Raw genomic sequence first — 23,811 nt, forward strand, 5'->3', positions numbered from 1 at the left:
AGTCCATGTGTAAAAGTCTGACGAGTTATGTATAAATTATAATAAAAGCTAAAGTTATTATACAGAAATTCTTCTTGCAACTTTCTATGACATTACCACTGTAATGTTATATTTCTTTATGTGTAAAAAAAGCTATCAATATGTTCCTGCAGCATAGAGCTCACCCCCCCCCCCCCATCACTGAATGGCAGATCTGATAATACTCTTATTTTTCAGAAACGGTTTCAATTTGTGGATCTTTAAAGAAGTTAACACTGAAACGTTCAAATTCACACAAGTTATCTTTGGAAACATCTCTTTATGATTTGAAAAATGTGTAAAACAAAAAGAACAAAAACTTTTCAGTCTATCTGCAGTAACTCTGGTTTCTGCTTAAACAACAGTATGTTAGTGCAACAAATGAGACAAAAACTAAATCCTAAAAGAATCGAGTAAAAACACCAAGGTTAAGACAGTGACGTTGTAATCTGTTACAGGTTGGATGACTTCAGTGATAAAGATTAAAACAAAATATACAAAAACAAAGGAGGAGGAAATGATAAAAGCATTAAGTGCTACGTAATGCCAACATTCATTAAACTGCATCATCTGTTACTGCCTGAGTAACACTTATATATTAAACAATCCAAAAATTTTAAAGTCTAAAACCCAAATATGCAGATTTTCATCAATTTAAGGTTTTTACAGGGCTTCCAGTAAATAAAGACACTTTCATGTCATGTCAGATACTCTCTCTCACACACCGGATTAAAATACAACAGGGCTATTCTTACAGGCTTTTTAAAGATACTTACAGACAAAAATCATAAAATTAAATATTTATATGCATGTACATTATATATATAGAGAGGAATAGTTTCCAGTTCAGATACTTCACTGGTAAAAAATTAATGCTCATACATTTAAAAAAAAAACTGTTGCTGCCCAAACAGGACCTGTTGGTTTTTTTGCCCCTCTCTTCTTCAAATCCTTTATCATTTTCCTATAATTGTAATTTTTAAAAAAGCATCCGTTGTTTACTCATTCAAGCTTAGTGTTCATCAAATTACCTTCATCCTCCATCAGCGCGTCAGGCTGATAAAACAAGTGTCAAAACACTAAAACGCAGCTGGGCAATGTGCTGAAACGACCTACATTTTCTATCCAAACAAACAAAAGGAACATGCAGCAGCTTGTTCTGAAAGCATTGATATAACTTTATGACTTTAGAGTTCAAAACTTCAACTACAAACTCTGATCTGATGGAGAAAACTCTAATTTTTTTAAGGGCACAGATGATTAAGGCTCTGAAGATGGTTAGCTTCTCCACAGGAGGACATGAAACAGGAACTCATATACAGTGATGTTAAAGTAAGTTCAGCACTCAAGTACCGTTTTATACAGGGATGAGAAATAAAGAACAATGTTTTCTAACTTCACACTTTCGTTTGGTGAAGATATTGATGCAATGTTAACCATCTGAAGTTGAAAACAAATCTCAGCAGCAATAAACTCTGAGTTATCCATTTATCTTTGCTAGATGAAATTCTCAGGGATGAGTTTATTTGGCTTGTTGGTTTATACATATATGAACAAAGAAAACAAACTTGTGTCCGTCTTCACAATCCTCTAAAGAGTTGCAATTTTTCAGAGTTCGCTATCATAAACGATTTCAAATATGAAGCAGAAACTGTGAGAGAGGAAGTTGCTAATTGGTGAGAGTATTTACAAGTTCACAAACTGCTAAGTGATTCACAACAGGCCCATCGAAGCAGCTGAACAGCTCTTTGAATGCAGAAACACTAAGGAAAAAAAAAAAAAACGGATTAGCAGCCATAGTAACAGCTGACGGGTTCTGTAATGAGGCTGAGCACATAAACATCCTGGTCTGCTTTGTGTGAGTGTCTGCTGCTGCCACAGCCGGCTGTCAGTGACCGTTGATGATGGTCTGTGACGTGGACGCTGTGGTGGGGAGCGAGGCCGAAGACGAGTTGGTCGCGCTGGTGAAGAAGTTGTCGTCTTTCAGCTTGCGATGCTCGGGGAGCTCCAGCTGCGCTTTGGCCTCCTCGACGTCGCTGTTGATCGCCGCGATTAGCGCTTCTGTTCGGACAGAGGTTTACAGAGAGAGAAACGTGTCAGGGAGCGATGGAAGAGTGGGAGGAAACTGAACTGTGAGGAAGGCGTACCGAGTGAGTTGTAGGTCCTTTCTGGGCGGATGTAGCCCACCAAGACGACACTCAGCATCTCCCCGTAAAAGTCCTCTTTGAATTTGTGAATTATGTGGGTCTCCTAGAAACATAAATCATTCATTTTCACAAAAAGGACAGCTGACACCAGAATTTATGAACTGCTCCTGTAACCTTAAATGTCTTACAGCAACTCCCTTTTTTCCACCTCATTTCTGTAATGACTTTTCTCTATGATGAGACTAAATCAAACCTCTACATCACAGCCAACAGACATCTTCGGTCCAGGTTATCCTTTGGTTTTCTCACCTGTCCGTTTACCTTTTGACTCAAGTTACATTTCAGGTTTTCACTAGGGTCTACTTAATGTTGCAACATTTATACCTCACAAAGTTTTTAGTTTTATTTAGATTTTAGTGAGTTCTTCATTTTGCTCAGAGGACATTTTTTTCACTCCTGTTTTAATGGAAGGTAGTGAACAAGCTAAGATAAAGCTACACATCACTTGGCGTATTTTAAACCAAAACACATCCACATTCAATAAACAAACCAAAGTGTTTTTTTGCTTAAAAAAAAACGATAGACAGCTTTAATCAGCCACTTAAAGAGGTTATTTTTTAAATCATTTTGTCACATTTAACTCACAGCTTTTGTCTGATCAATAATTTTTAAAGACTACAGTTTTACATGAATGCTTTGATCAGGGTGAACTCGCTCACCATGGATTTCTTTAGGTTTTTGTAGTAAGGGTTCCAGCCGATGCTCATCACCATTTTGTAGACGTCGCCACTGCCAACGCAAGCCCAGCCGTAATAGATTCCTGTGCTGACATCCGCTGGGAGATTGTCCACCACAGAGTCTGAGAAGTTGGCTGGAGAAGCAACAGAAGAGTCAGAGGAAGGGAGGAGGGAAGTAAATATTACTACACAAGAAGATAAAAAGAGCTGGTCAGACTTAAAATCCTAAAATAATTCAAATTAATGTTCGGCACCAACAAGCAGAACTGTATTCATTTGCTGTTTAACAACAATACAATAACTGGCTTCTAATGATTATTTGAGCTTGCATATTTTATACCAAAAAACTGAATTCAAAAAGAAAAACATTTTTTAATGTTTATCATTAAAATCAGCTATATAGATTTCTGTTATAGCCAAATAAAGATTTTCTGAAAACCTACAAAGCAAGTTAATTTTTTTTCTGAACAGCAAATCTCTGGTGCCATTTGGGCACAAATGAAGCTATTTGTCCCTGTAAAACTTATCTTTCTAAAGTGGTGCTTTTAATCACAAAGTGAATTAAATATAGTAGATGAGTCGATGGAAACTTAACAGACTTTACCTACATTATTTAGAAAAACATAATTTATGCATCACCCAAAGTGCTTCTGAATATATTACATCTTAACTTGTTCAGTAGCCACTTGCAGATTTTTGTCTATTCTATTAGTAAATTAAAAAAATTACTTATTTCATCTTTTCAAACAGGACACAGCAGTTTTTGGCACCAAGTTTCGTTACGTAACTCACATTTACGTCAGTCAAAAAACAAAACTACGCTGCTTCCTAAAAGAAAAATTCTGTTATTAGTGGGAACGTGAATTAATGATCAAATATATAACAAATCACCAGGCATGTCTTAATAAATAGGCGATGAACACCTTTTAAAGATATCTAGTTCTTCAGTACGGAAAAAAAGCGATTCACGAACTTTACGCCATCTGCGTAAGCACCGTGCTGTGCGTTATCTAATTGAAACGCAAGTTGAAATTAAAATCGAGGAATGAGTCTCACCTGTGGGAATCCCAAGTTCTTTGCTTCCTCTTCCAAATCCTCGAATGACCTCCCCTCGACAAAAGTACGGGAGGCTCTTCATGACTCGTATCCCAGGAACAGCTGGTTTAACGGAGCCACGGAATGACCTCGAACACCGCACAAGGAAGTCGGGCTGGCTAACGGAGCACAGCTAGTCTGCTCGGACGATATTCAAATTAAACACCGGCTCCGGTTAAAAGTTCAGCTGTCGTCCTCGTTTCCGCCCGCACCGTTTCAATCACCGAGCAGAGATGGTGAAAGTTCACCAGCTATGCTAGCGATGCTAACTAACTAGCTTCATCGGATGCGCACGGTCCCTGAAGCGGCTTCAACCCCGCGGAGCTGTTTGTGCGCGGACGTGGGAGATGACAGTCTCGGCTTCACTTGACCCAAAACTCGTAAGACGAGAAGAAACACGAAACTCTGAAAAGGACCAACAACCAAAAGCCGGTTTCTAACATGTGAACCTTTTGCGTAAGCAAGGCTCGGAATGACGTCACTGAGCACGTGACTAAAGAGGGCGTCTCGCGTTGCCTTCAGGTGCTTCAGGAAATATAGCTACTACAAACACGTTCTGTCAAATAATTAAATCACACGAAGCTGGACTGAGCTTTTCTCGTTTACGTTTAGATATTTGTTATAAAAGCTTAAACAATATTTGCACCGTTCAAATTAATGAAATATTCAAACTATATTTGTTTAATTAATGAAGTGACCGCTATTTCTTTGTACAATGCAGTTACCTGCATTACTTGTTGTGTGTGTTTTTTTTAGTGTTATTATGGCAAAAAGGTGCAACTCTGGTGCAACTTCAATTATTTTAGATTTTTAACACAGTTTGTGGTGCCATCTAATGGAGGGCCAACAAAGTCATGACACTAAAAGTGTCTGTCAGTCAAAAACTGATTGTTTTTCTCAGTTTCTGTGGTCTACAGCTGTTTCAACACTGAACCAACATGGCATGCAAATTCTCATAACATGACCTGACACAGATGGTAACACAGAAAGCATGGTTTTTGTGAGACTTTAATTTATGCTGTTCCAAAATAAAATCACAGCTGAATACTTCACTTAGCTGCTGTCATGTTTGTTAATTTTATGAGGAAAAAAAAGTGAGATAGCGTGTTTTATGGGTTGAAAAGCTATTCTATTGTAGCATGAAGAAGCACCCCTTTTTCATGACCTCTGACCTAGTGTCATCTTTCAGTAACTGTTCTTTCTGAAGTTCACCCTGACTGAGTGAATCTGGATTGTTTTGGGATGTGTATGCACTGCCGACGTCTGATAAGTTATCCACAGATTGTTTACATGCTCTCCTAAGGCTTGTGAAGAAAAACATGATGAGAAAACCATAGAAAGGAACTTGCTGCAGTTTGTGCATCGTCTGCCTCCTGGCCGACCCTTTGCAAACATCATCGCTCCTCAGGTGACCTTGGACTGAATGCTGACCCCTGACCCTCAACAGTCTCTGGGCAGAAATGTTACTTCTGCTTGACTTATCTAATTAAGACAGGGATGACAGAATCACCCACCTCCCAAACTGCAGAGTTCACAGCATTTCCCGCCAGTGAGCCAAGATGGGTCCGTATTGTGGTCTGAGCCTGCAGCCTTGCTCTCCGGTTGGTTCCTGACTTGGCCTGTCGCCACATGGAAACGGCTTCTGCCAACATAGGCGTGGTAAACGTAACAGCTAAACAAACAGGTATGAAACGAGACTTAGAAAAATGTTCACAGGAAGTATCTCATTCACCATATAAGTAACTGTTCCTCACAGCAAGACTCAGATCTGACCCCCGGTAAGAAGCTTTTCTGTTTTGCTTGTTATTTAACAATATGTCCTAATTTATGCCCGTGTTACCTTGTTTAATAACTTGATATCATCTGACAGATTTTTCTTGAATAGTTCGAAACAACACTCTCCAGGAAAAGATTCAGGTGTGAAACAATTATTAACCTGTTCATGTGAGTTTGCTCCCTGAAGAAGAGACAGAGAGAAAAAAAAGACTGATAATAAAAAAAGTTAGATCTTTGCTTATGATGCCTGAAAGATAACTTTTGAAAACTTGTGCAGCTATGTGTTAAGGGACGTGAATTATTCTTTAAATCCCAAGCACCTAAACTGTTCAACAATCATTTAGAGGCAGCTAAGCTTTTGTGTGTGTTCTGTAAAACAACCAGTTGCACAGGTGTAGACAAGGAACAACCATTTTTCAAAGCAACTGTTCTTGTCAGTCTTTTGTTGAAACTCATACCATGAAGAATGCCATTAAAGCTTTCAGTTAAAGACGGCCTTTGACACCAATTTGTTTTAAAGTCTGTTTGAAAGACTGTTTATTATAACCTTGTAATATTATTTCTTTTATTGTGAAGCATTGTGCGATTTTTATGAGAGAACTGCTGTATATGTAATCTTTATTGAATTCTATTATGCTCTTTTCTGCTTTACTGTCTTATGTCCTGTTACTCTTAAATGGATCAGAATGATAAAACAAAAAAGGTGTCACTGTCAGAGAACTTTGAGATGACTGGCACAGCTTTTTTTCAGCAGGTTAACCCCAAATTACACATGAAATGGTACAAAATAATGACTTGAAATAAGTTATATATATATATATATATATATATATATATATATATATATATATATATATATATATATGTAATTATGTCTGTTCATGATTTTTCTTTCTCTCTGGCGAAATTTGAATTTTTTTTTCTTGTGTTCGTGCCATAAGTATTGGCATAAAATACAAATCTGTTAAAATGGATTTCTAAAAAGTCAGTTAAATGGTACTCCTATTATCTGCATGACATCACCAAGCTTTGGCCAAACAGTGTTTGTTTTAATTTTATTTTCCTTTCTTTAGTTTGCAGGAAAAGTGACATAAGGAATATCTAACAAGAAAGGAAAAAAGTATCAATTATTATTTATCGGTTCATCTGTCTTGCTTCCAGAATTTCTTCTTTGAAAGCATCTTAGATGAGGTCCTCATAAAATAATGAGGTTGCTGAAAAGAGGCTGTCTGCTGTTGTCGCTGAAGCTCACAGTTGGGCTGGGATCCCTGTGGATGGTTTATCTTGTCGGTCAGCTGAACTCAGGCAGGACACCTGGATTCATCCACAGCCACAGCTGGTTGGAGTACTCAGATGACGATGGCGGCCCAGAGAAAGTGTGCAACTGTTCGGCAATCCTGCAGGGAGAGCAGGAAGCACTGGAGCAGGCCAAAATATTGACCATTACCAGAGATTTCCGCAGGAACATTCAGATCCCTGATGAGTATTACATTAATGAAACCCAAGACTGCAGGTGTGCTGCTTCAAACTGTGTGTGAATTAAGAGTTAAATATTATTTAAGCTATAAATATACTAAAAAGCAACTTTGTTACAGGAAATTCAAGTTTAAGAGGAAATACATAACTTTTCCTCTAAGTAAAGAAGAGGAGGACTTTCCTTTGGCTTACTCTATGGTTGTTCATCACAAGGTAAGCATATTCTTAGGTTTCAATTGAAACAGAAAGTTAACCAAACTGTAAAGCAGAGATTAGCAGCTTTACAGTGTTGAGAAAAAGCATTTGCCCCTTACAGGTTTTTTACTGTTTTTGCTTTTTTGTCACACATAAATGTTTTCATATAAGCAAACTAAATGTTAATGTCTGACAAAGATAACCTGAGTAAATACAAAACAGATTTCAAATGAGGATTTTATTTATTAAAGGAAAAAAAGCTATCCACATCAACCTGGCCCTATGTAGAAAAGTAACTGCCCACCTTGTTTTTTTTTTTAATAAATTAACTAAATAGGCTCAATTCAGTTTCATCACCCACAAACAGGCCTGATTAATGCCAGACCTGCAGAATCAAGAAATTAATAAAGACTGTGCATCTTATCAAAGTTTAGAAATAGTTTTTATTTTTAACTTTAAAGGATGCACTTGGAATTACTAAATCAAACTAAACATTTTTTGTGTTGCAAATTATCAAAACTGACTTTTTCCTTCCTGTATCAAGTTTTAAAAAGTTGCTTCACTTATGATAATTTGCTGTTTCACCTGTGCCCCTTTAAATATGCATGAATATATACAAACCTAAGTATCCCTTCTCACACACTGTAGGTGCAGAACTTTGAACGACTGCTGCGAGTGATCTATGCACCACAAAATCTTTACTGCGTCCACGTGGACAAAAAATCAAAGCCCTCTGTAACTTCTGCCATCCAAGCCATTGCTTCCTGTTTCCCCAATGTCTTCCTGGTCAGTCAGGCTGTGGACGTGGTCTATGCTGGCTGGCCACGTGTTCAAGCCGACATTAACTGTATGGCTGATCTTTATAGCGCCAGTCCAAAATGGAAATACTTCATCAACCTTTGTGGCCAGGACTTCCCTCTGAAAACCAACCTGGAAATGGTGAGAATTCTGCGTTCACTGAGGGGCAGTAACAGCTTGGAGTCAGAAACCATGACTGGAGGGAAAAAGTGGAGGGTTTCATATGTTCACCAGATTACAGATGGAAATATCAAGGTACTTTTGGAGAACATTTATAACCATATTGACAACATAACATCATTTAAAAAATGTTTAGACTTCCATTATTAATCATCTTTTTTATTTCAATGTCTCAGACAACAGATAAGCTGAAGTCTCCGCCTCCCTTTAACCTGCCTATAAAGTCAGGAAGTGCCTACATTGTGGTTACTCGAGGTTTTGTCCGCAGTGTGTTGGAGGACACCAGAATAGAGATGCTTATTAACTGGTTCAAAGACACCTACAGTCCTGATGAGTTTCTGTGGGCAACCATTCAACGAATCCCTGGTGTTCCTGGTTCCAAGTGGCCCAACAGTAAATACGACCAGACAGATGTTAACGCACTTGCACGGCTGGTGAAGTGGCAGTGGCATGAAGGCTCCCAGGATTCAGAGTCAGCAGCGTACCCAGAGTGTCAAGGCAGCCACGTCAGGTCAATATGCGTCTATGGAGCTGGAGATCTACAATGGCTGCTGGAGCATGACCACCTTTTTGCCAATAAGTTCGACATAGAGACTGATCCCATTGCCATCTACTGCTTGGAGAGATATCTCAGACACAAAGCTCTGGCTGAGTTACAATAAAGCTGGAGACTTTTCTGAGCTCAATATCTGTGAAACTGACTGAGCTATAGCCAGCTTTCTTTTTGCCACGTTCCACTGGCTGAGGTGGCCATCTTGAATTGAGTTGCCTTCAAAAGTTTACATCTGATGAGAATTTCTTTGAAACTTGTCAAGTTGTTTAGGAGAACAGACACACAAGGTCAGTTAATGCCAAAGTTTAAAACAAAGATGTTGTGTGATGTGTTGTGGTGGGTATGAGTCTCAGCTACTACCACACCAAAATTAAGCTCAGTGTTTGTAAAGGTTTTGCTATTTTTGTGTTTGCTAATATTGATTAGCTGTGGTGGCCATCTTGAATCGGGTTGGCTTCAAAAGTTAATCATTTGTAGATGTACATCCAATGATTACTTTGTGAGAGTTTCTTGAAAATCTGTCCAGAAGTTCATGAGATATTTTGCTCACAGGCAGACAAACAAACACTAACACAAACACAGAAAAATAGATTTAATAAACAACTGTTTGCACTTCTAAACATAAACCAACACAGTGAAAGTCACATGTAATCAAATGAGTTGTCACAAACTAATAAAATTCACTGAAGAGTTCTTGTTCTCACCTCTTTAACTCTGGGATGCTTTTGAGTTTCCAAAACTGAACACGTATCTCCAGACCATCCCTGGGTAAACCCACAAACATGAAAACCTCTCCGTTTTCTTACTAACGTCTTTCTATGAAGACTTCCTCTTAGCCCAGCTGATTGAAATCAAAAGAAGAAGAAAGAATTAGGCAAGAAGATGAGAAGAAGTGATCAACCATAAATCTTGTTTCAAGTAAGATCAAAAAGTTTAAAGATGGTGTGATTCTCTGCTAAACAAAATTATTTCTTGCCTTATACCTTTTAATCAGAAGGGGCACTATTGAGCACATAAAGACTCAAGAATGAACCATTTTTCTTCACTGTTGGCTGAAACTGCAGCGCTTCATCCCAACCGGTTTGTCCTGAAGATTAAAATGATGACAGTCCTGTTTTGCCACCATCAAAACGTGTTGATAGAAAAAAAGCTCAGACAAAGACGGTTTCATTACCTACATTGCTTTTGGGTGTTTTTAAAAGAATGCAGGACCTAAAAATAAGGTTTTTGTCGACACATCAAATTAGATTAGACAATGTTTCTGTTGATGTTCAGATAACTAGTAGAAGGTTTGATCAGACCACTTGCCTAATATATTTCTGAATATTCACTAATAAAAAAATGTTCTCAGGACAGGACTTTTGACAGCAGATGAACCACCTGTTTGACCTGCTGACCTCTGGGAGGTGTTACAGGTGCACCAAGTCCAGGACTAAGACTCCAGAACAGGTTCATCTCTGTAGCCATGACTGTGATGAACAATAACAGTAAATTTCCTTTTAACTCAGACTAGTAACAATGCCATTCTGACTAAAATGAATGCTATTAACGACCAGATCAGATCAGGTCAAATCAAATCAAGTTTTTTTATAGAGCACAATTAAAAACAACTGTGAAGTGCTGTACACAAAATAGTGAGAAAATAACAAGAAAGCACGGCAGCCCATACACGCAAACAATGAACAAGACAATTTTAAATAACTGGTAAAAGGCATCAGATAAATTGCCAAAGCAACAAATGTCTAAAATGTAGTTAGGTGTGATGATTAATTATGTTATAACAGACTAAACCTCTACATCAGGGAACCATGGTGCAAAGGCTCCACCTACTGGAGGCCAAATGAACTACATGCCGATTTAATTGATATTTGGTGTTTGCGTTTTTGTTGTTTTATTTGCTCACTTACGAACTTAGCCCATTTATTTAATACATCACCAACCCAGAAATGATGTTATAATGTTGTCACTTTTTTACCCATCGACAAGTTTTCTTTGATGTTGATGTTTTAGCGCGAGCGTGGCGGATCTCAGGTCATTTTCTGTCCTTATAAAACAGAAGTGGAAATCTCAACCTCAAACAGCATGTAGCTAACTATTTTTTCCCCGGAAAATTTCGCCACATGGTTATATAATAATAGCTTACTAATCCTAGTTCTATCATTTTTGACGGAAAACCACAAACCATCATCTTTATAAATAAAAACAATATAGTAACAGCATTTTAAACAGTCTATATTTGCACCTATACATTGTTCAATTAAGCTAAAATGAATAACTTTTTGACATCATGCTATCATTAGAGACAGTCCGATCATGGAGCAGATGGTTGAACAACTTGGTTTTCAAAATAAAAGCACGCGAGTGTTAGTCCTACTTGCTTGATGGAAAAAAACTACTCTCTCATATCAAAACTTTATTTAATATACTTGTGCTGGCTTTACAGACAAGGTTAAATATATTTACATTACAAATTATTGGCAGAAAGAGCATCTTAGGAATCATATTTATTCACCAAATAATGACTTTATTTTTTTAAGCGTGGACAATACTACTGATAGATAGATAGATAGATAGATAGATAGATAGATAGATAGATAGATAGATAGATAGATAGATAGATAGATAGATAGATAGATAGATAGATAGATAGAATCAAACATTGTGGAGGTATTTTGAAAACGCCTTTCAGGAAGTATGAATTTACAAAGCAGCTGATCTTTTTATGCTGGATGATGGGTGGCAGCAAAGTAAAGTTGAGGATAGACTCAGATCTGACCACAGGTAAGGTTTTTAGCTGTTTCGTATTGATAATAATTTCACGTTTCATTCTGTTGTTTCTTTAGTTTTCTGTCCTCTTGGTATCTCACACTTTTATCTGGATCATTTTAAAACAATTTTCTATTTTAAAAGTGCTTTGCCAGCAACATTTAGTACAATGTTTTATTATCAATATGAAAACTTAATAGTTTTTAACTCTTAAATCTTTATGCCTGTCTTGTTTTTTTTTCAAATTTCATCTGAACACGTGCAGTTTTGTCTCATGGCATTTTGAATATTTCTTTCTTCAACTTTGCTCTGTTTCACTAAGGACTTCTGCATTTGCACAGTTTATTTAGATCTAGTTTTCACACATGCAGATGTAAAATAATTTTTATTTGCAGCAGTCATTTTCCCTGCTCTTTTTAAAATCAAAAGTAATTGCAGCTTTCAGTTAGAGATGTTTTATTTGGCCTAAGATAGTCTTTGCTACTTCTGTCACTGAATACATTTTATTATGATGGCTGTCGGGTCGAACTCTCCACTGATACCTCCGTTCCTCTCTGACAAAGGCTGCTGTCCTTACATGTGTCTCCTAAACAATCTTTTTTATCTCATTAAAGCAGACGTTCTCTGTCACTCAGAATTGTCTCAATCCTTGGGATTTCTGCATTTCTTAACGTTAAAATTACACATCAACCTGGACAAAATGACTTAAATCAAAAGATGAATAGTTTTAACCTTCAATCCTAAACTATGTTCTTTTGAAAACCTAAAAGAGCAAATCGGCCTTTACAAAAATGATTTATACAAATTTAAATTATATCTTTTTGTTCATATAATATTCAGTTTAAAACTTTGACTTTTTCACTGTTTATTTGACTTGACTCCTGATGACTTTCTTTGTTGTGAATTAATGCAACAGGAGTGCTCTTAATCCCGTGGATCAGCAAGTTAAAACAAGCTTGACTGAAAAGAAAAGTACGATTAAAAGAACGAGGGCATCTTGAAGAAGTTGACATCAGCTGAAATTATTATTATTATTGATATAATATAATGAAGTATCTTACCAACCTGGGTCCACTGTAAAGCAAAGCGTTGAAAATTTTCCACTTTTGACAAAGGACAAAAGTCCTTTTAGACAATTTAGCATAACTCTTGCATTCAAACAAGTCTAAATTAATTATTAGGCAGCTGAACATTTCTCAGTCTCTGTAACAGCTCTATTTCTATATATCTTTCAACACAGGCAGTTTAGAGAGGAGGAAGTTCTGTTTACAGAATAATGGTTCTGTAAACTTCCGTTTTTTGCAGAATTCATCAATCCTCCAAAACAATGTGGCTGCTGAAAAGAGGCTGTCTGCTGTTGTCGCTGAAGCTCACAGTTGGGCTGGGATCCCTGTGGATGGTTTATCTTGTCGGTCAGCTGAACTCAGGCAGGACACCTGGATTCATCCACAGCCACAGCTGGTTGGAGTACTCAGATGACGATGGCGGCCCAGAGAAAGTGTGCAACTGTTCGGCAATCCTGCGGGGGGATCAGGAAGCACTGGAGCGGGCTAAATTATTGACCATTACAAGAGATTTCCATGAGAACATTCAGATCCCTGATGAGTATTACATTAATGAAACCCAAGACTGCAGGTGTGCTGCTTCAAACTGTGTGTGAATTAAGAGTTAAATATTATTTAAGCTATAAATATACTAAAAAGCAACTTTGTTACAGGAAATTCAAGTTTAAGAGGAAATACATAACTTTTCCTCTAAGTAAAGAAGAGGAGGACTTTCCTTTGGCTTACTCTATGGTTGTTCATCACAAGGTAAGCATAATCTAATGCCTGAATTGAAAAGTAAATTAAGTCAAAATAATAGTAAGTGGAGCTAGCTATAGTGTTATCAGGCAGTTTCTAGAGCGTTCATCATCCTGCTTGTGCATGACTTACCCCTCCTGAGGGAGCACATTGGTGCAGCCTTTCAGTAAGACAAATTCTGTTCACAGATGGCACATGCGCTTTCGAACTGCCTGTAACAAGTTGAGTTCCTCCTGTCCACCAGGTTCTTCAATCTTTCCTCAGTCAAACTGTGGGACTAGGAGTACTGCCAATAACACTGCTTTTCCACACGTGTCATTTCATTTCATTTCTACCACTCTGGATGCTCAACCATTAGGTCACTCAGTGTGCCAGACAGCTTTATAACACTACACATTTTGAAAGGAGTTATCAGAGTTTGAAAACTGTCATTTTAGGATTTAAAACAGGCAATTGGAGTTACAGATATTTATAAAATACTTTTTGTATTGCAAAAAGGGAAGGACTCAAAGTCTGCTGCTTCACTACTTGTTGGTTTACAATTTAACTGCTCCTTCAAAAAAATATAATAAAAGAGCAATAACCCTTCAAATGTATACATAAAAACCAAGCTTAATTATCTTTTCTCACACACTTTAGGTGCAGAACTTTGAACGACTGCTGCGAGTGATCTATGTGCCACAAAATCTTTACTGCGTCCACGTGGACAAAAAATCAAAGCCCTCTGTAACTTCTGCCATCCAAGCCATTACTTCCTGTTTCCCCAATGTCTTCCTGGTCAGTCAGGCTGTGGACGTGGTCTATGCTGGCTGGCCACGTGTTCAAGCCGACATTAACTGTATGGCTGATCTTTATAGCGCCAGTCCAAAATGGAAATACTTCATCAACCTTTGTGGCCAGGACTTCCCTCTGAAAACCAACCTGGAAATGGTGAGAATTCTGCGTTCACTGAGGGGCAGTAACAGCTTGGAGTCAGAAACCATGACTGGAGGGAAAAAGTGGAGGGTTTCATATGTTCACCAGATTACAGATGGAAATATCAAGGTACTTTTGGAGAACATTTATAACCATATTGACAACATAACATCATTTAAAAAATGTTTAGACTTCCATTATTAATCATCTTTTTTATTTCAATGTCTCAGACAACAGATAAGCTGAAGTCTCCGCCTCCCTTTAACCTGCCTATAAAGTCAGGAAGTGCCTACATTGTGGTTACTCGAGGTTTTGTCCGCAGTGTGTTGGAGGACACCAGAATAGAGATGCTTATTAACTGGTTCAAAGACACCTACAGTCCTGATGAGTTTCTGTGGGCAACCATTCAACGAATCCCTGGTGTTCCTGGTTCCAAGTGGCCCAACAGTAAATACGACCAGACAGATGTTAACGCACTTGCACGGCTGGTGAAGTGGCAGTGGCATGAAGGCTCCCAGGATTCAGAGTCAGCAGCGTACCCAGAGTGTCAAGGCAGCCACGTCAGGTCAATATGCGTCTATGGAGCTGGAGATCTACAATGGCTGCTGGAGCATGACCACCTTTTTGCCAATAAGTTCGACATAGAGACTGATCCCATTGCCATCTACTGCTTGGAGAGATATCTCAGACACAAAGCTCTGGCTGAGTCAGTAGGGAAATTTTTTTGATGGCATCCATCAACGACTTACTTTAAAAAAAAGAAGAATTCATGTACTGGAAGAATATATTGCTCAGTTCAAGCTGCGTAGGCTGGAATTCAGACATTTGTCTTTGTTTCAGCCATTGTGTCCCCTGATATCTAAAATCTCTAAAACCACTTTCCTGTTGTAATACTTTTGAGAAATTGTTTCAATTCTAAGGACCTCTAAATTAAAAAAGAAAAGTGTCCATATAATATTTTGTACCTCACTGGTTTACAGTCCTAATTAACTGCTCTTGTTGCAGCCTCCTGTTAATCCATTTACAAGTCCATTATAAAAATAAAAAAGTCTAAAACTATCAAATCTTAAAACATTATACTTTCCTTGAATGTTGCCATGGCGCAACTTCATTTTTAAAAGAAAGTAAAACCTTTTGAGCCTGTATATCACCACAGTGATATTCAAACAGTGTCAGTGTTAAAAGAAGAACAGATAATAAAATGATAATTTTTAAAAAGGAGAATTTATGAACTGTGAAAATACACATTATGAACTCTTCATGGTTGTAATACAGCAGCAGTATATTTGCCAGACTGCCAGTGACAACAGCGGACTAATATTTACAACTTTACACCAAAAGACAAATTTCTGTCCAGTTTGTGAATATAACCCCAAACCTAGATTTTCAATTAATCCTATATTCTATATAAGTTAAGCCCTTTGTGCTGAAGTGTAACTTAAACACATATAGAGAGGAGAAAAAACTGCATGAAAGAAAAAAAGATATTTAATGAGATAAATAATTCAATGTACTTTACAACAAATGAATACAGTGCTAGTCGAATACAAACATGTACAAATAAAGAAAACGTGACTCAACCTTAAAGGTGGGAACTCTACCACTATGAAAGAAGAAAGTTTTTCACATCAACAATCTTCAGCTCACCTGCGTGCACACATCATAACCATGACAAATTATAAAAGCTACATTCCTCTGCTTTTGAGTGATTAAATGAGTGTTTTGAAATGGAATTACTGAAAACATGCAGTAGTTTTGGAACGCCGGATGAGATAAGGACATACTCCGTTGAAAGGATTCTCTGACATTTCTTACTCCAGCTAATGAGAACTTTTTTTTGCTAATTCACATGATGTTAGAATATTTCCAGGATGATTTGTAGTCTTCCTAGAACAACTTGCAGTTTTCACGATAGACTGTAGTGCTGAATTATATGAGGACACAATGAAAAATCTATTAGATGGAATCACCTTCACTTTTATTAACTATTACAAGCCAGCTTCAGCCTTCGGTAGCATGCTGACTCTACAGCCTTGCACTTAAGAAAACAATGTTTTGTATGCAGCTTATATTTTTGTGGAGCTTCATCAACTAAGATTACTGTCTAAATAGAGACTCATCAAACATTATACTAACAAAGAGTTCTAGTACAGCACAATACCACTGTTGTCCAGGGAGAACAAAGGCTTTCTGGAAGCAGATGAGATGTAACACAACTTTAGTTTGAGTGTTTTAAGTTATAATTTTTACTCTCGCTTTAGAAAATACACTAAAATATTATTAAATATCAGTACATGAATATAATAGGAAATAATTGTAAACATATTAAATACATACAAGTAAACATCTAGTTTGAAGATGAAGTAAACAAAAAGATGAACCTAATTAGGTGACAATGTCAGATACTGTAAAACAGTTCAAAGCAGCACAGTGACAGCCTCCACAATTCAAATACAGAATGACTGTGCCGTTTAATGGAGCACCCTCAGTTTTGAGCCCTTCCTGTGAGCACACAACCATCTGATTCTTGCAGTACAGCACCTTCATTTTTGATCCACTTCTAGTGGTTTTGTAACAACCACGTGTCACACGCATCATGCTGCAAGCTTTCCTATTCAGACATGCTGTGGTAGAGAGGACGGCGATAATGCAGGGAGAAAACGGGCGTCTTCTCAAACAGCTGAACTCCCCCTATCGACCCTGAAGGAGAAGGGGTGAAAAGCAAGTTACTGCGGTGCATTTTTGTCTTTGCTCAAGATGAAATAATGCAAAATTAACCCAATCAATCTGTGGGAGTTAAACAAAAATGAAGGTATTAGGTTACAAAATAAAGTTTCAGTGATAAAGTACAGTCAGCTGCTCACATTTTTATGATGATTAGTACTGAAATGAACTGCAGTGTAACCGTACACGCGTTTCTGTTTTCTGCAACACAACAAAATTTGCATTTTGTTCTGCAACCGTTTCAGAGCATGTTCTCTGTAGCATTTTTGAATATGGTTTTACTCTGCAAATAATACAACTGCAAATAATACAACTCACACTGATGACTGCTGTCTAGAAATTGGTCAAACGCCCTCTCTGATCCTTCCACCGTCCATTTTCAATCATCTTTAATTTATCAATCATAAAACACATGAGTTCTCTACAAAAAGAAGATGATTTTGTAATACTAGTCCAACACTTATTTAATAATTCAGATATGAGAATATGTTGAAAACCCTCTGTGGTGAAAATGGGCCCAAAGACGTGATGTTTAAAAACGTCAAAACTAAAAAAACAGTTGCATTTGGTATGGTTCAACATCTTTTTCTAGAAATGGCTTTAAAGGCAGTAAATCCAACCCAAAAGTCAGTCTGGCACCTTGTAAAGTAAACTCTCAGAGCAGGAATAAGATGCTGTGGGCACCAGAAGATCAATCTCATTTATGCTGTATTTGCAGTGCCATGCTAATATTTGACCAACTCCCAGTTTAGATATCTGTTACATTTATTTACCAAGTGTGCAACAGATTTACAAAAGGCATTCTGTTTATGATGACAATTCTTTATTGTTTGAAGCAAGGAGTGTTTACCTTTTGAAAAATAAGATTTGTAAATTCTTACCTGTTTATCATTTGTAAAATGAGAAAAATAGGCTAAATCAAAAATTGAAATGGCTGTTGTCTTTGGACATGATCATATTTTCACATTACTGTGTAGTATGTAAATAAGTATGCAAAGACAAACACTAGGTTTATTGATAAACATGTGGATGGATTTCCATGCAGTTGAGAAATAAATAAAAGGCAGACTGTAGTGCCATGTGCTGATCACTTAAATCCTAGTGGGAATCTTTTTTGTTTGTTTCCCAGTTAAACTGCTTACGTCAAATGGATATTAAAGAGACCTACTCACAATTTTTGTTTTAAATCTCTAACTGTACTTTATTACTGAGAAAATTACTTTCTATGTAACCAGTTAATAAGATAGTCAGGTTGTTACATGAAAAAATCAGAAACATGAATGGATGAAGGTCAACTGTCCTATAATAAGATTGATAAAAAGTTTAAGTCTTCCTTTTCTCAGTCACTGGATTTGTCCTTTGTTCTTATAGGAGCAAAATTTTCAGTTTTCAAATTAACATTTTTTTATGATAGCTAACACTGCTAACTAAAAATGGCTTTATACTTACTTATTTGATGTGTTCTGCAATTCTAAATCCAGTCTGTTTTAGCATTGATTTGGAGGGAAAAGAGCAATAAGTTAGTGAAATGGTTGTTATAAGACATTGAGGGGACTGTTAGTACACATGCAAATGATTTGCCTTTTTGAACACTTTCATTTAAGGGTAAAAAAAAAAGTGCTTGCGCTTTATGATGAGGGTGTTTAAGGTCATATGAGTGCACTGCAAAGTATAGGCTGTTATGAATCTCCTCATAACATTAGAAAACTTTTCTTCTATTCTGTATTACCTCAGTTCAAGTCAGTCTGTAGTATTTAGACTCCATAAATTCTCAGTGACTGTAAGAACAGACGCTCAAAAGTAGAGAGACGTGGCCCACTGGATAATGACAGCATAAGCTCAAGAATTAGTCACATTTTCACAGAATCGAGTGACACAATGTTGGGTTGTTATCTCAGCTGTGGAGGTCTTTCTGCGTCAGGTTTGATCGTCCTCCCTGTGTCTGCATGGATCTTCTTTTATGTACCCCATAGTTTAAAAATGTGGATCACAATTTGGAGCCCATCATTTTACAGCAACATGAGCATTTAAGACAGACGATAATCTTCCCAGGAGTAAATGTTCCAGCAAAATCACCCCAAGGTCAGACCGAGCAATGCTCAGAGAAACAACAAAGAATTCAAGAGCTCCATCTCAGACGCTACAGGCCTCAGTTAGAAGGTTAAATGACAAGCCAATTTAAAAAAAGAGTGAACAAGTATGGCTTGTTTGGAAGAGTTGCCAGGATAAAGCCTCTTCTTTCTAAAAGGCAGCACAACAGAGGTTTGCAAAGTTGCATCTAAATGAAGCACATGACCTCTGGAACAAAGTCCCTTGGGTAGATGAGACTTAAGTAAAGATCTAGTGCCACGTTTGGAGAAAACCAAATACAGCATCTGAGCACAAACACGTCATACCAACTGTGAAGCACGGAGGTGGAGAGCTGATGATTTGGGCTTGTTTTGCAGCAACAGGACGTGGGCACCTTGGAGTCCCTGAGTTGACCATGAACTCCTCTGTAGACCAAAAGATTCTGGAGTCTAACTTGAGGCTATTTGTATGACAGCTAAAGCTTGGCCCAAACTGGGTCATGAAACAGCACAGCAATGCCAAACACAGCTGCAGTTCAACGACAGAATAGGTCAAAAAAGAAAAGAATTCAGGTGCCGCAATGATCCAGTCAAAGTCTAGACTTCAACTTGATTGAAAAGCACTGGTGGGACCTTAGGAGACTTGTGGAGAAACAAACATCTGCAAACCTCAATGAACTGATGCATTGTTGTAAAAATGAGTGGGCCAAAATCTTCCACAACAATTTCAGACACAGATAGTCATATAAAAAACAACTACTGAGAGTTATTGCTGATAAAGGTGATTTGAAAACCTGTTGATTCATAGGGTGGATTTATTTTTTTTGCCCAGCTTCTTGATTTTGGCTTTGTTGTTGTTCAACAAGTAACGACACGGTGGAATGTGTTGTGTGTTTTTGTACACTTGAGATTATTTGTGAATAGTTATAGTACCCGGTAAAAACCTGATCACCTTATGTCCTGAGATGCAAAATCTTAGTGTTAAAAGAGAGTGTACTTCTGTTTGTTCTATGACTGTAGATAAATCTGTCATGCCAAACTGACCGCAAGATACATATAAAGATTAGAATTGATTTAAGCAGCAGTAATTCACTTTGTACTTGGCTCATCTCCAACCAGCTGTTAGGTGATCCGTTTGGCATGGACTACTTTCTTTTTCTCCAAAGTGAGGTGATTCAGAAATCTTACAGCAGATAAGATACGTACTACTCATAAGATTCCCACAGAACACTACTTCAAAAAAATTGAAACTATTTCTTTAAGTAGAAGAGAATGGCCTCGGGTTTCATCTTTTCAACACCTGATATGCAGCTTCGACCATCCTTCATGGGCGATTTCACAACCATTCACACCATAAAACACTTCAAATATTGATTTAATCTAGTAAAACACCATCTGTGAAACTTCAGCTGATTCTGTTTGTCCTGTAAGTCCGCCCCACCCCCAACTTCACTCAACACACTTCCCGATGAATGAACTCTGATCAGCAGGCTTCCTTCTCTCATTTCTTGTACCAAAAACTTGAGACACATGAATGCTTTGTTAAAACAAATTTCAGATGAAATACATCAGAACAACACAAAGATTGTCAGGACTCATTTCCTTAAACACCACCTGTTTGTCCCTGCTGAGTGCTAATATGTTGTACCTGACTGCATGGCAGCGAGCTGCAAAGGTGAACTAACTTTGTTTTAGTCAATTATAAAATGAATTATTAATTTATTAACCTTTATTTAACCAGGCAAATCCTATTGAGATCTCAGGTTTCTTTTTCAAGGGCCTGAAGGCAGCCTAACATGCATGTTTTTGGACTGAGGGAGAAAACCGAAGTGCCCAGAGAAAACCCACGCAAACACAAGGAGAACATACGACCTTCACACAGATAGGGTCCAGGTCCAACCCAGAGTTTGAAACCAGGACCTTCTTGCTGTGAGGCAACAGTGCTAACCACTAAACCACAGTGCTGCCCATTATAGTCAGAATCAAGGCACACATGTTGACTGTAAGTTTGTGATAAAATGTGTGTAAAATTAGTGACTGCTAATCCTAAGAGTATTTTGGAGGGGAAACATAGTTGCAACAAAATATTTCATATTCTCTGCAATGTGGTAATATTTAGCTGCAAGTTACAAGAAATTCCAGAAAGTTTTTGAATCTGTGTTTTGAGTTTGTTCTGATATAAATTAATGGAATCAGGCCAGTGTTAGCTTAAGGAGTAGCAGTGTACTGATTTTTTTTTAAGTGCATGTCACCAAAGGAAATTTGGTGCGAGTTAATTCCACTAAGAAAATCTCACATCCAAGAGGTTAAACAAATGTTTACATGGAAAGCCCCACTGGAAACTGAGAACACTGGAAAAATGATAACAGCAGGCTCATTTCGTGTTTGGATAACAAGTCAGCCGCGTGTTAGTTAAATGTTAGTCTGAGCAAGAATAGGTCTAAGTAACGTTCAAGGACATTTTAGAGTGAGTTTCACAAAAACCAGCTGATCAACACAAGCAGGTTAGTCAAATTACCTCATGCAGGTAAACCTTTATAAACCCTTCTCTTTGTCATACCTTAGGGAAGAGTGAAAAAATGAATAAATACACCAACTTTAGGTACTTCAAATAAAGATAGGTACTGTTTGTTTTCCATTTTTTTACAAGTGCCTGAGTATATTTCTGGAATGGGCAACTTCAGAAGTATTTCTTTCCGAAATGTGATTATAGCAGGAACAAAAGCATTTATCATTAACTAAACTCTTAAAGCATCAGGCTGTCAAAACTAAGCAAACAGAAAAATATCTAAAGGTAAAGCAAAAAAAACAAAAATCAGTCATGCTATCAATCAGGCTATGCCAACAAGGCAGATAAAAGATTGTACAATAAAGGTTATTATAGACTTAATAATGAGTTTATTAATCATTGTCAGTTTTATTACATAATAAATCTGTTAAACAATTAGTTGGGATGGGCTAAGCTGCAGTGTAGCAGGGTATAGATTAGAGTATAAATTATTAATTCCTTAGTTCCTTTTTCAGGGGTCGCCACAGAGAGTCATTCTCCTCCATACCTCGATTACATTCCTGGCTAACTCCTCCTTCAGGACCACCCCTACTCTATTTCTCTTCCTATCCGCACCATGGTAAAACAGCTTGAACCCTGCCCTGATGCTATGAGCCTTGCTGCCCTTCCATTTGGTCTCTTCCACACATAAACATCTACCTTCCTCCTCTGCATCATGTCAGCCAGCTCTCAACCTTTGACTGCCATTGTTCCTATGTTTAGAGTTGCTACCCGCAGTCCTACACTCTAGACTTTCCTCTTCTCCCTCTGTCTCCTTGCACGTTTCCCTCCTTGTGGTCTTCGACAACAGCACCTGTGCCGGTCGTTGTTAACCTGGGCCTTGAGTGAGCCGGTATGGTTTCGCTTGAATGAGCTGGCATGTTGGCTCTGGCAAAAGTGTTTTATGCCTGATGTCCTTCTTGACACAAACTTCCCCATTTACCTGGGCTTGGGACCAGCACAAGAGATACACTGGCTTGTGCTCACTAGTGGCTAATTTGGTATAAATTATTCAACATAATTAAGCAAGTAGGCACAAAAAGTTGGCATTTAACCACAACTGCTCATCAATTTTCTGTGTGATTTTTTCCACACAAGCTGGAAACAGGCGTGTGTGGACAAAAACAACAAAGGTCAGTTTCACACAATGTTAAAAGAAAATGACTTACTTAATGATGCTGGGAGGAATGTGGACATACTCCATTGGAATTAATTCTCCAAGCTCCTTCAGGCTGTTCACATACCTGATCTTACTGCTGAACTTAGAACTGTGGAAAACAGAAATCAGGAAGGTTTATAACAGAGATGTTTACTTGAGATGTATGGGATGCTGTTGTTCATCATAAAATAGATGTCTGTCTATTGTGATATACAAGTGTGGGTGCAGTAGCTCAGATAACTGTGTGGTCCCTTGTAAAGACATAGGTCAATTCTGAAGTCCTGTTCTGTCAAAGAGTTATCAATCGTTAGTACTTTATCAGCCACGACAAAAAGCATGGAATATGAATTCAATTCAATTCAACCAACTTTATTGTCCATACCATTTCTTGAAATGGACACTTATAATTGACATAAATACACATAAAAAACAATTTAAACTATAATAAATCTAAAAACTTAAAAGCATCGTTAAAATGGTCAAAACAGTAACACATTCTAAAAATGCCAGGTACATTAAAAACAAATGATTTGTTGCTTTATCTACAATTAAACACCTTATAAAGGGCCTGGTGATTCCCAGCAAAGTCCGGACAAACCAGGAAGGATGAACAATGAAGAACATCTTTAGGTTTTTCTTCAGCCTGTAGGGCAAAAACAGAGACAGAGGTGGAGTAAATCATTTCTAGAAGTTCATGATTACTTTCAACCTAATTTTCACTTGATTTATTGAACAATTATAATAGACTTTATAAAACAAAACTGCAAAAAATTGTATAGATTATGTACAATGTGTTTTTTCATGATCCAATATTTTTAACATGACCTGCATAGCTGTGAAGTAGTTAATTCTG

At 37.5% G+C, this 23,811-nt stretch overlaps 4 protein-coding genes across 12 annotated transcripts in view; 2 read left to right on the plus strand and 2 right to left on the minus strand.

The window, feature by feature from the left end:
• Positions 1-278: 278 nt before the first annotated feature.
• rfk (riboflavin kinase) lies at positions 279-4,479 on the minus strand. The gene is made up of 4 exons (XM_017413669.3): positions 3,959-4,479; positions 2,885-3,036; positions 2,166-2,268; positions 279-2,079 (listed from the first exon to the last, which is right to left on the minus strand). The coding sequence occupies exons 1-4, from the start codon at positions 4,038-4,040 to the stop codon at positions 1,907-1,909; spliced, it is 510 nt and encodes a 169-aa protein (XP_017269158.1). The 5' UTR covers positions 4,041-4,479; the 3' UTR covers positions 279-1,906.
• A 956-nt stretch (positions 4,480-5,435) lies between these two features.
• On the plus strand, positions 5,436-9,366 carry LOC108234507 (beta-1,3-galactosyl-O-glycosyl-glycoprotein beta-1,6-N-acetylglucosaminyltransferase-like). Of its 2 annotated transcripts, XM_017413724.3 has the most exons (5): positions 5,436-5,775; positions 6,935-7,286; positions 7,369-7,462; positions 8,093-8,497; positions 8,599-9,366. In XM_017413724.3, exons 2-5 carry the CDS (start codon positions 6,979-6,981, stop codon positions 9,082-9,084), a joined length of 1,293 nt encoding a protein of 430 aa, XP_017269213.1. In that variant the 5' UTR covers positions 5,436-5,775; positions 6,935-6,978; the 3' UTR covers positions 9,085-9,366. The 2 variants fall into 2 exon arrangements, with proteins under 2 accessions (XP_017269213.1, XP_017269214.1); XM_017413725.3 differs by lacking the exon at positions 5,436-5,775 and having other exon boundaries at positions 6,770-7,286.
• Positions 9,367-11,739: 2,373 nt separating this feature from the next.
• On the plus strand, positions 11,740-15,600 carry LOC108234497 (beta-1,3-galactosyl-O-glycosyl-glycoprotein beta-1,6-N-acetylglucosaminyltransferase-like). The gene is made up of 5 exons (XM_017413714.3): positions 11,740-11,756; positions 13,047-13,376; positions 13,459-13,552; positions 14,183-14,587; positions 14,689-15,600. The coding sequence occupies exons 2-5, from the start codon at positions 13,069-13,071 to the stop codon at positions 15,184-15,186; spliced, it is 1,305 nt and encodes a 434-aa protein (XP_017269203.1). The 5' UTR covers positions 11,740-11,756; positions 13,047-13,068; the 3' UTR covers positions 15,187-15,600.
• Positions 15,601-15,923: 323 nt separating this feature from the next.
• LOC108234538 (prune homolog 2 with BCH domain) overlaps positions 15,924-23,811 on the minus strand; it is a 39,979-nt gene continuing 32,091 nt past the window's right edge. For 5 of the 8 annotated variants that reach the window (XM_017413769.3, XM_017413772.3, XM_017413767.3 and 2 more), the window contains 4 exons: positions 23,515-23,601; positions 22,969-23,067; positions 18,632-18,664; positions 15,924-17,158 (listed from right to left, as the gene is read on the minus strand). In XM_017413769.3, coding sequence (XP_017269258.1) covers positions 17,131-17,158; positions 18,632-18,664; positions 22,969-23,067; positions 23,515-23,601 — 247 coding nt within the window. In that variant the 3' untranslated portion in view covers positions 15,924-17,130. Of the gene's footprint in view, positions 17,159-18,631; positions 18,665-21,769; positions 21,812-22,968; positions 23,068-23,514; positions 23,602-23,811 lie in introns of all 8 variants that reach the window. The other 3 variants (XR_001808531.3, XM_037975996.1, XM_017413771.3) reach the window with 3 other exon arrangements.

The sequence above is a fragment of the Kryptolebias marmoratus genome, linkage group LG1, assembly GCF_001649575.2.
Source record: "Kryptolebias marmoratus isolate JLee-2015 linkage group LG1, ASM164957v2, whole genome shotgun sequence".
Lineage (NCBI taxonomy): Eukaryota > Metazoa > Chordata > Actinopteri > Cyprinodontiformes > Rivulidae > Kryptolebias > Kryptolebias marmoratus.